Genomic DNA, 12,650 nt, shown 5'->3' on the forward strand with positions numbered 1-12,650 from the left:
CTGGATATACATCACGGCATATGCAGCGCTAGCTGTTAGCCCTAACCTGCCTGCAGTCATGAGCCTTTTTCACATTAGTTCTGGGTTATTTGAGGTGACTTCAGTCACAGAACGAAAGTATTACTGCTCCCTCAACACTCCTAATGCACTGACGCTAGGGTTGGGTATCGAGAACTGGTTCCATTTTAGAACCGGTTCCAAATTTCCAATAACCGGGTATTCGATAAGACACGTGCATTTCAATTCCGCTTAATGATTCCCACGTTCGCATTTTAATGTGATTTTTAAACTATTTAAGTGCAGGAAGGAAAAGAACTTGCGTACTGTTTGCGTGCAGCGAGCACAGAGCGATGCGGGTTGCCGACCTGTTTCCGTTCTCGAACAGTTCCGTGCATTTTCACTGCAGAAAAGGTTGTTCCAGCCCGGAACTAACTTCTCTTTCACATTTATTGACCCTTATGCACAAAATACTCCAGCATATCCTCATAAACACAGCGATTTTTGTCTCGAGTGAATGTAAATAGATGAGAAAGAAAAAACATGTGTAACAGTATTTTTAAATCTGTGTTCGGTGTTAAAGAGACAGCCGTCTAATAAATGTGCCGCCTGTGATTAATGTTAATCAAAGAACAAAAGAAAATCATTAACTGACTGAATATCTTTTATAAACTTAATGAGGATTAATCAATATTTTATTTATGAAAAGAAAATTATGCAGTGTTTTTAAACTTTGGATTTCAATTTCTATGACATTTCGGTTTTATTTTTTAATGCTATTGCTAATTGATTTGTTTGTTCCTATTTTATTACTTGTTTGCCTTTTTAATGGTTTTTTAGTTATTATTGAAATCAGAATTAGGAATCGATAAGAATCTGAATCGATTAGCAGAATCGGAACCGGAATCAGAATCACTAAAATTAAAACAATACCCAACCCTAGTCCTAAATTAAGAACAGTATGTGTCCAACTTAAAGGAGCACTCCACTTTTTTTGGAAATAGGCTCATTCTTCAACTCCCCCCGACTTAATAAGTTGAGTTTTACCGTTTTGAAATCCATTCAGCCGTTCTCCTGTTCTGGCGATATCACTTTTAGCATAGCTTAGCATAGATCATTGAATCCTATTAGACCAGTAGCATCACGTTCAAAAATGACCAACGAGTTTCGATATTTGTCCTATTTAAAACTTGACTCTTCTGTAGTTATATCGTGTACTAAGACCAGCGGAAATGTACAGCTGCGGTTTTCTAGGCCGATAGGATTAGGAACTACACTCCCATTCCGGCGTAATAGTCAAGGAAGTTTGCTGCCGTAACAAGGCAGAAGCAGGCGCAGTAATATCACGCAGCACATGTGGAAATGCTTACTTCCGTCAACATATCCAACGTGACTTTGGGATTGCCATTCTGGTATTGCCATCGATAGCAAGGGTCGATCTACCTGATGAGGAAGTGGCATGTGTCGCAGCATCCGAGGACTTGCAATGCTGCATCTTGCAGTAGTAAATTTTTTTTTTCCGGTTTGACAAAATAAACTGGAAAAACGTCACACGCCGAGTGGACCTAATGGCCAGCTGTCGCAAGAGTAAGTTATTCCTGCAACCACTACAATATATAATATAAAGATTTTGAATGCATACTTTCAGTTTGCATTTTCAGGCTTATTCATGATGTACACTTTTACTCAAAACTTACTTTAAAACACCACCGACTGTTCGCAATAATTTTCTTTTGCAATCACACTTGAAATTTGGTCATAGCAAAAACTGTAAGCCAACTGTTTGCCCAAATCTAGTCGTCAGGGGTTGCATTTCACAGGTAACGTTAGCCAACAACAATAGCAATTAGTCATGTTACACTTACAGCCATGGGCGATGCTCCTCGTTGTCCTGTCTGTACTCTGAAGATTGTTGGGATGGCCGTGTCCTTTAGACGCCGTGCTGTTGTACCGGTAAAACTATCCAAATAGTCATCTGGTTCAAAATGCTCGGAGCAAACACACCATTTCTTGATCGTTTCTAACGGTGTTTTGAGATCTATGTTCAGAGCAGCCAGCCATTGATTCATTAGTCGGAATTGTTTTTTTTCTTGGGAATTCAATGAAACATGGTAGTAGAGTACGTCTTTGACTTACTATCACAGCCCCTTACAATGCACATAACCATAGCTAATCGCACACAGGTAAATCCAGCCACTAACAATTTACCAGCAGCAACTCTGACAGCTGCAACAACCGGAGTTACACAAACTTAGTGCCGGTCATATTGGAAGTTACCTAGCTGGGAACTAATTTCAGGCGCTGCGTGATATTACTGTGCCTGCTTCGGTCATGTTTCGGCAGCAAACTTCCTTGACAATTACGCCGGAATGGCAGTGTAGTTCCTAATCTTATCGGCCTAGAAAACCGCAGCTTTACATTTCCGCTGGTCTTAGTACACAATATAACTACAGAAGAGTCAAGTTTTAAATAGGACAAATATCGAAACTCGTTGGTCATTTTTGAACGTGATGCTAATGGTCCAATAGGATTCAATGATTTATGCTAAGCTATGCTAAAAGTGATATCGCCAGAACAGGAGAACGGCTGAATGGATTTCAGAACGGTAAAACTTAATTTATTAACTCGGGGGGAGTTGGAGAATGAGCCTATTTCCAAAAAAAGTGGAGTGTTCCTTTAAACAAGTTGAGGAATTAAAAAAAAAATGAATAAGAGGGAGAAAATGACCACTTGTTGATATTATTTATATTATTTTTAATTATTAATCTGCTGCAGTTCCAATGAGTCTAGGTGAAACTTTCAGACTTAACCAAGTGAAATTACACACTGCCAAATGCAAAGGATTTGTCAGTAAGTCACCAAGCCACATTCAATTCTGAAGGCACTTGACTACAGGCGCTTGCAGAGATCATAAGACAATTGCAGCTGAGAGGCACTGATGTGTGGAACTTCAGCATTCATACCCTTAAAAGAGCATATGAGTAATAATGTTATAGTCAATGAAAGAAAAACATGAAGACTGAAACGTGTCTTAGGTGGAAAAGCTCTGCTGTGGGCCTACGTGTTTCACTGCGTGTTCTTTAGCCCAAAAGGACAAAGACCTCCTTCATGAAACCTGCTGGTTTTCCTTTGGGATGAGGTATGTGTGATGGTTGAGGTTGGGTGGAGTTTCTCTGAGCACAAGACTTTTGAATTACTTGCTCTTATGCAAGTCCTGTGGTCTGGCGTGTGTAATGGACACTGTCAGGCTGCCCTGTCAGGTCTTCAGAGTGCTGTTCCATTTGCTGAGCTGAGCTTTTACAGATTACAGATTTTGGTACTGGCAATGGTGTATGAATGCTTGTATGCTCATCTCTGTTGATTTAACGGTTTAAAATAGTCCCTTAGAATTCCACAGATTTTTTTTAAAGCAGAAATAAAATAATAAGTACCTTTGAGAGCACACGGTTGTTGTGTCTTAGAAAACCTGGTTCAGGTTACTGTACAGCTGAGACAGCAGGCAGAGAAATAAAAATAGGAAATGTGTCAGTGTGAGAATGCTATGGTATTAATGTACTGGTGTTTAATGCCAATCAATGGCTGGCAGATCAGGTTGAGCGGAGATTCTGCAATCTCCGCATCCCTGTGTTCTCTGTGCAGGAGACCATCCTGCTTCTCTACCTCTTACTGTGGCCACTCTCTTCTTCTTTCAAGCTATTGATTCCTTGCCCAGCATCACAGTATGTTTCCTATGTTGAAAATTCACCCATCTGAATGTCTATAGGAAAAATGAAAAAAATAAACTGCTGCAAAAATAATTTTCTTAATTTATACTCAAATTGTGGTGTTGACTTCATTCATAAAGCACAGTCAATCAACCATATTTGCAATGCGATTGTAAGAATATTTTTTTATTGTAAAGTTTAGCAATTAATATAAATTAACATTTGGTCTTAAACTAGCCCCATTGAATGATAGTGTTATTTATCCTAAACCTGAAACCCTGTTGCTTACAAACATTTTGTAAAATATATATATACTTATATTTCTTTATTTAATTTTATTGCTGTACAGCAAACAGGCTTTTAAATTGTATTTAGACATGTCTTTTGTATTCAGGCAACTTTTGGTAACAGGGATGAAAATCAGTAAATAGATACATTTAGACATGCATTTTGTACTCAGAGTATTTTTGGTAACAGGGATGAAAAATAGTAAATAAATCTAGACATGTCTGTTGTATTCAGACAACCTTTGTTAACAGGGATGTAACATAGTAAATACATTCAGCCATGTCTTTTGTATTCAGACACTTTTTGGTAACAGGGATGAAAAATAGAAAATAAATAAGTAAATTCATAAATGAATTTGTATTCAGACACCTTTTGGTAACAGGGATTAAAAAATAGCAAATAAATAAATAAATGCATACCTTTATTTTGTATTCAGACAACCTTGGGTAACAGGGAAGAAAACAGCAAATAAATTAATTCATTCAGACACTTAATTTGTATTCAGACAACCTTGGGTAACAGGGATAGAAAACAGCAAATAAATAAATAAAGTAAATTTAGACATTTCCTATGTCACAGACAATTTTTGGTAACAGTAATGAAAAATCAAAGGTAAATAATTAAATCCCTACATTTATTTTGTATTCAGACAACTTTTGGTAACAGGAATGAAAAATAGAAAATACATTAAGACATGTCTTTTGTATTTAGATAACCTTTGGTAACAGGGATGAAAAATAGCAAATAAGTAAATTCAGACATTTATTTTATATTCAGACAACCTTTGCTAACATGGATGAAAAATAGTAAATGCATTCAGCTATGTATTTTGTGTTCAGACAACTTTTGGTAACAGGGATGAAAAATAGAAAATAAATGAGTAAATTCAGACATCTATTTTGTATTCAGACAACTTTTGGTAATGGATGAAAAAATAGTAAATAAATTTAGGTATGTCTTTTGTATTCAGACAACTTTTGGTAACAGAGATGAAAAATAGAAACAATAAAAAGTAAATTCATACATTTCTTTTGTATTCAGACAGCTTTTGCTAACATGGATGGAAAATTGCAATTAAATACTGTAAATTAATTCAGACATTTCTTTTGTATTCAGACAACTTTTGGTAACAGGGATAAAAACAAGTAAATAAATTCAGAGATGTCTTTGGTATTCAGACATCTTTTGGTAACAGGCTTGAAAGAGTAAATACATCAATTTTGACCTGTCTTTTGTGTTGAACCAATTTTCTTTGGTAACAGGGAAGAAAAAATATGTATAACTACATAAAAAGAGCTAATATAATAGTTACCTTAACATTCTGAGGTGAACTTATATTTTCTTCCTATCACTACCCTCTTAGGGACAAGTCCCTTTTATACAAAGCAACATACAGTACAATTATTACTTGGACCATCCACCTGAAGCATTCTGGGTTTAAGTGCCTTGGTGACCACAAGGTCACAATGGTGACCCATTCAGTGTTTGCCCCTGGTGGGGATCAAACCAGAGACTTTCTGATTACCAAGCCTGACCTTTAACGACTAAACCACACCACCACAATATTGAGGCTGCCCTTTTCTGCTAGAATGCACCCTTTGCAATATAGATTCCATTTTGTGCATGGAGAAAGGAACATGTGTACTGCAGTTATTGAATTAGTATTGGGCTATACATTTAACTTTCTGCGGGGAGCGTATTGACATCGCCTTTTTCTCTTCTCCGCACAGCAAGGGCCGTTTTGAAGTGCTTGGTGGAGGCAGTCTGCAGATCTTCAATCTCACTGAGGAAGACGCCGGTGTGTACAGCTGCATGGCAGACAATGTCAACGGATCCACTGAGGCCCAGACTGAGCTCACGCTGAAAGGTAAGATTAAACCTCACTGCTAAAGAACTAGTCAAGTGATTGTCACGTCACACTGTAAAGCTCTTTCCTCTAATGCTGTTCAGAGGAAGTGTTGCATTTTCTCAGTGACATTAAGTTCTGTAATTCAATTGCACGCTCTGATCGCACTTCAGACACGTTTACAAAAACAGGTATAGGATTCTCGGAAATTGACCAAGCTGTAGCTTTTGGGCGGGACTGATAGTAGTGCATGAGATGTGATTGTGTGATGATGAAAGGGATGTGAGATGGTTCAGACAGGTGTGAAATCACAGAGAATAGAACAGAATCTGGGCTGTAGATTTCATGCAGATATTTGGTGTGTAATGGGCTTTGGCCATCTGTCCATCTGCCGAGAATTGATCCTACACTGTGACGAGATGAAAAGATAAAAGATACTGGAGGGCAACCAGCCCCTGCTTTCAGGCCCTTTGCCTTTGTGGGTGGGAGAGGTATTGTGTTGGAGCGATAGTACAGTAAATCCAGCAGCTCGCAGAAGAGGTGCAGTGCCAAACTCAAACTGAGCAACTCCCAGAATCCAAGTGAGTGTCAAACACTCTCTAGGTTTTTCTTTAATCGTGGGGTGTTCGCTAATCATTGCACATTGTTGCAACACAATTTGGATTTCAGAATTTAGGGTTCATTCTTGAATAATATGATAAAAATAGGTAAAATTTGGTTCTACTTCAGTGTTCAATAGAGATGCTCTGGAAGCAAAAATTAATTACTCATTAATTACTCACCCTCATGCCGTTCCAACCCGTAAGACATTCATTCATCTTCGGGAAACAAATTAAGATATTTTGGATGAAATCCAAGAGCTTTCTGAACCCGCAGAGACAGCAACTCAACTACCAAATTCAAGGCCCAGAAAGGTAGTAATGACATTGTTAAAATAGTCCATGGTGTCAGTCTTCGATGCACTTTAAAGAGAATACCATGACATGAGGCTGAGTAATTAAAGGTTGTATCAGCGATTTCTAGCCTAAAACATAAAGTGTCAATTTCAGTTGACCTTTCTTCACGATCCGCTCGCTGCCTGCCCCATAAATTGTCTGTGAAAAAACCGCGTCACTCTGGTCAGCCTAGGGTCCGAGATATGCCAAAAAAACAATCAGCACTACCAACCTTTCCACAGATAAACAAACAGTGTTCCAACCAATCAGCGTCAGGGGTTTGGTGTTGTGGACTTTCCTACTGGTGCAGGGATTTGAGGGAGGCGGAGCGGAAGTCCACAACACCAAACCCCTGACGCTGATTGGTTGGAACACTGTTTGTTTATCTGTGGAAAGGTTGGTAGTGCCGATTGTTTTTTTGGCCTTTAATTACAATGTCAAATTAAAAGCATATTAACATAGAGTATCCAAAAACATAAACTTCGGTTCTCACTTAAGTGTATTCTTCTAAAGTATCCCTGGTGAAAAAAAACAGCTAAAAGCCTAGGCTGGTTGGCTGGTTTTAGCTTGTCAGGCTGGGAAACCACCAGCTAAGACCAGCCAACCAGCCTGGGAAAGTGGACAAAACTTTTCAGCACATATTATTTCCATTATTATTTCCATAGTAAAAAAAAAAAAAAAAAAAGTATAATAAAGTGAACTTCTTTTTCGCACATACAGTGCCTTGCGAAAGTATTCATACCCCTTCATTTTTGTTCACGTTTTGTTATGTCGCAGCCTTATGTTAAATACATAAGTCAATATAAGCCACATAAATCTACACTTCATACAGCATAATGACAAAACAGGTTTGCAACAACTTTGCAGATTTTTTAGAAATAAAAAACTGAAATTATTAAATTGCAGAAGTATTCATACCCTTTAGCTCAGGAGCATTGATATTGCTTGTAGATGTTACTACACTTCGGGTGAAGTTAACCTGTATGATTTGGAAAGGCACAAAATACTCAATAAAAGTAAAAGGTCTAACCGCTAAAAATTAATATCAGAGCAAAAACCAAGCCCTGAGGTCATAAGAACTGCCTGTGGAGCTCAGAGACAGGATTGTGTCAAGACACAGATCTGGGGAAGAGTTTAGTAAAAAATCTGTTGCATTGAAGGTTAAAAGAAGCATGTAGCCTCCATTATCAATAGTGGAACAACTAGGACTCTTTCTAGAGCTGTCCTCCTGGCCAAACTGAGCAATTGTTGGAAACAGGCTTTGGTTAGACTGGTGACCAGGAGCCTAATGGTCACTCTAGTTGAGCTCCATGATCATTTATGCAGATGGGAGAAACTTACAGAATGACAAACATCACTGCAACACTCCACCAATCTGGGCTTTATGGTAGTGTGGCCAAACTCAATCCTCTCCTAAGTGAAGACACATAAAAACACACTTGGAATTTGCAACAAAAGAACCTAAAGCACCTAATGTAGTAGTAAAGTAGTAAAGCTCAACACAGCAAAATATAGAGATAGCTTTAATGAAAACCCAGTTTAGAGCATTCAGAACCTGGGCAGAAGGTTCACCTTCCAACAGGACCTTCCAACCTGGTTTTGAACCCAATCAAACATTTCTGGAGAAACCTAAAAATGTCTGCCAGGCCTCATCCAAGCTGTCAGAGCTTGAGAGGCACAGAGCTGAGGTAAAGAATGGCAGATAATAGCCAAATGCAGATGAGCAAAGCTTGTTGCATCATATCCAAAAAGACTTGAGGCAGTAAAGAAGATTCAACTAAGTACTGAGTTAAGAGTGTGAATACTTATGCAAAGTACTTATTTCAGTGTTTTATTTTTAATGCATTTGCAAAGTTGTAACAAATCTGTTTTGTGGTTTGTCATTATGGTGTATGGAGTGTAGATTAATGTGGGAAAAATAGTAGTTTACTATACGGCTGCAACATAACCAAACCTGAAAAAAATAAAGAGGTATGAATACTTTTGCAAGGCACCCTGCTGAAAAAAAACCCAGCTAAAACCAGCATAGGCTGGTTGGCTGGTTTTAGCTGGTCAGCAGCCTGGTTTTAGAGGGGTTTTGGCCACTTTTGGCAGACCAGCTAAAACCAGCTGCTTCCAGCTTAAACCAGCTAAGACCAGCCAAACAGGCTAGGTTGGTTTTAGCTGTTTTTTTCAGCAGGGCACTGTAAATGAAGGCCACAAATGAAAAAAAAAATCCACATAGTTTTAAAAAATAATAGCCGCAAGACTTCAACATTATGCGTGTTGCCAAGAGACTTGTGTGACAGAATTGCTGAATAACCTATGTAATATTTATAACTACACTCACAGGAATTACATTGGTAGCACACAACCAGAAGTTAATTTGTCCAGAACATTAGTCCCACCTCTAAAAATGCTTTACAGCTCAAACAGTAATAGCTTGTTCTGAATAATGCATGGTGAATAATTTATCCTTTAACAAAAATATGAGATTCAAATTTCTGCTTGTAAACCCTCTGGACTCTCTTGTTTACTCCTATTGCAAGTTATCACCATTATTATTATTTTTTTAACAAATCTAAATTGTTTTGTTGTCATCAACATAATGCTTTCGACAGAGCAGGTTGTGCTGCATCCAGAACAAACGTGTGTTCCTGTTTCAAGCGTGAAATAAAACAATGACTTTCATGTCTTGTTTGCTCCGGTTTTAAATGTCAACCTGCGCACAGAGAACAGTTATGCATACATTCTCTTGCGTACATTACTAGTCAACATGCAGAGATGTGTGCTAGTGTGAGCAGGTCAGATTGATCTGGGAATTTCTGCGCTCTCTCTGTTTTGTTATACTGTAGGTGAGAAACCCAGAATCCTATTAAACTTTGATAGACTGTTTTTTTTTCTTCTGTGCTACAAAGAACATAAGGGAGTAGCTTGTAGGTTGCTGTTTCTTAGCCTACTCTGAAATGCAGTGCAGATGAATAGAAACAACAGTGTGTGTTGAGCTTTGACATTGTCTGTAATATAACAGGAAACCTGAGACGTGCTCCTGAATGCAAGCGAGGTTGTGATAAGAGCTGTGTGGTCATTTGAGATGGTTTTATCATCGCTATAATCTCTCTCTAGAATGTATAGGGAGTGTAACCTATGGAAGCTTGTTTCCGCCACAGAATAAAAAAATTAAAAAGCTCATTCTTATCTCACAGTTCTGCCTTTTTCTTGCAATTGCAAGTTTATATCTCCTCATTCAGGCCTATCTTTCTCAGAACTGCAATTGAATTCTAAGTTTACATCCCACAATTTTGTTTTGTTTTTTTCTGCCGTAGTGCAATGCCTTATTATGAGCTTCTGAGCAAACCTACTAGATTTAGGAAAAACACACATATGAAGCTGTATATGTGACGCTTATGCTCAAAAATATAAAATTAGCCTTTCTTAATCAAAACTATAAATCATATTTTGTGTGAAAAGAAGCTTATGTCTCACAATTCTAAGGGAAACAAGTCAGAATTGTGACATAAAACGTTTCAACTATCTTTTACCTTTTTAATCCTGTGGTGGAAAAAAGCTTCCATAGTAAGTGGTCTTTGACCATGAAATACATTTTCTGCCTTTCTTAAGCTTCTTTTGTGTTGTCTCGGCACCCTTTCCTCACAGTTCATCCTTAAAGTCAACATGAAATCACAATTGAAATTGTTTAATTTCTTAACTCACATTCCTGGTCTAATTGTGTTATTCATTAATATACAGTATTTTCAAAGAATATCTTAATTCGTCAATGTGTTACAGTATATCTCCAACATGATTGACTGACATCACCTAGGATATGTGGGAAACGGGGAAAATAATTTTAACCAATAGCCAAATAGATATTTGTGCATGGTTTTAGGCCACATTTGTAGACAATACAGCCTTTGTAAAATATTGACAATAGTTATGCAGTAAATCAACACTGGTGAATGTAATGTTAATGCAATGGGAGCAGTCCTTCACAGTCCACTGCAAACAAGCATTCAGGTCTGACTCCATTTTAGTTTGGAACACCCCTTTTTTTTAATTCAAACAGTTCCTGATAATAAAACCATGTCATGCTATGACATATTTCATACTAGGAAGTACATTAGGCTATGGGATTAAAATAGGTTGTGAATACAGTAGGTTTATGTTTTATGACAGCGTTTTAGTGCCACATTAAAAAAAAAAAAAAAAAAACTAAGATTACAAGAATAAAGTTGAAATATTTTGAGAATAAAGTCAAAATATTTAGAGAATAAAGTCGAAATATTTAAAGAATAAAGTCAAAATATTTAGAGAATAAAGTCGAAATATTTAGAGAATAAAGTCGAAATATTTAAAGAATAAAGTCAAAATATTTAGAGAATAAAGTCGAAATATTTAGAGAATAAAGTCAAAATGTTTTGAGAATAAAGTTGAAATGTTTTGAGAATAAAGTCAAAATTAGGAAAATTAATTAGTAGCAATTACGAGATTAATGATATAATATTTTCAGAGTATATTCTAGCAGTGTTGTTTTTGACAACCATCTTAGATTTAGTCTTAGTCTTAGTCTTTTGGACTAAAATGGTTATTAGTTTTAGTCAAATTTTAGTCACTTCTATATGTGATAGTTTTAGTCCAATTTTAGTCGACGAAAAGTCAAGGTTTTAGTCTAGTTTTAGTCAATAAACTGGGGGAAAAGTAGTCTTTTAACAAATTAATGTAGGTCAGTAAGTATTTTGCTGTTGGGTAGTGTCACTTATAAGTTCTGAAAATAGCAGATCTATAGGCTAATTCAACACAATGTGAGCTTCCGGATCGACTGTTTTTTTTTTTTACCAATAATTACAATAATGAAGGAATGTTTTAAAACATAAAAGACAAACAAGGATGGAATGCTAAAACGGCTTGCCATACTAGTATGGCAAAGAGCATTTAATGCTAAAACGGCTTGCCATAGCGGCAGGTACTTTTTTCGGTTTTAATTGGCATGCACAATAAGCGGAAATGTCATGCATTTTAAACGTCTGACGGACCACCCACTAACATTTTCGTCTATTCTCGTCTCGTCAACGAAAACTCACACACGTCTCGTCATGTTTTAGTCATCAACGAGCCATTTTTATCTCGTCATCGTCTCGTTTTCGTCATGGAAAAAAGTGGCGTCAACGAAATGATTTCGTCATCGTCATCGTTGACGAAAACAACACTGTATTCTAGCCTATTGCGCATGCAAATGACCTAGATTGTGAGCACCTGGAGGTATTCCAAATTCCCAGCTTTAAAAATCTGTCAGTTTTATAGCAAAATACAAACAATATGTCTTACAATAATGTGTTTTTCATGCTCTTTAATGTGGCATGACAAATCGCTGTATTCGCTTCAGTTTAAGCTGCATGCAAGTCAATCATTGTTCCGATTACAAAAATGAGACATTTGTTTTATTAAATTAGGCTATACTAATTTTTTTCATGCCTTATGATGTTTTCCTTCACTTTTATATCTTTCTATAAACTTGAAGTAAAGAGAAATAATGATAAATCTGACAGAATTTGAAACCTGAGCTGTGTTATTATAAGCAACAAAGCACAAAATTATTGCGCGCTACGAATAATGAATGGAAGATGCTAAATATTATGTCCAATCATTTACTGTATTATACCATAAATAGTGAACAGTCACTTAACGTTATATACCTCAGAAAAGACAACAATGTAATTTATGCGGAGCAGGTGTTTGAATTTTCACAAAGAAAACAGTATAATTTAATTAACTGATTCACATGAATAGAGCGATCTGTCATGCCACATTAAAGAGCTTGAAAAACACATTATTGTACAATGCATAGTTTGTATTTTGCTTAGTTTTATATTAAAAGTACCAAAAGCACAAAGCTTATTGCTA

The 12,650-nt window shown here is 36.8% G+C and overlaps 1 protein-coding gene across 1 annotated transcript in view; it reads left to right on the forward strand.

The window, feature by feature from the left end:
- Positions 1-3,145: 3,145 nt before the first annotated feature.
- Positions 3,146-12,650, forward strand: part of LOC141331513 (neogenin-like) — a 73,010-nt gene continuing 63,505 nt past the window's right edge. Inside the window, exons 1-3 of the mRNA XM_073836572.1 lie at positions 3,146-3,313; positions 3,637-3,716; positions 5,720-5,856. Coding sequence (XP_073692673.1) covers positions 3,146-3,313; positions 3,637-3,716; positions 5,720-5,856 — 385 coding nt within the window. The remainder of the gene's footprint in view (positions 3,314-3,636; positions 3,717-5,719; positions 5,857-12,650) is intronic.

This window comes from Garra rufa, chromosome 3, assembly GCF_049309525.1.
Source record: "Garra rufa chromosome 3, GarRuf1.0, whole genome shotgun sequence".
NCBI lineage: Eukaryota > Metazoa > Chordata > Actinopteri > Cypriniformes > Cyprinidae > Garra > Garra rufa.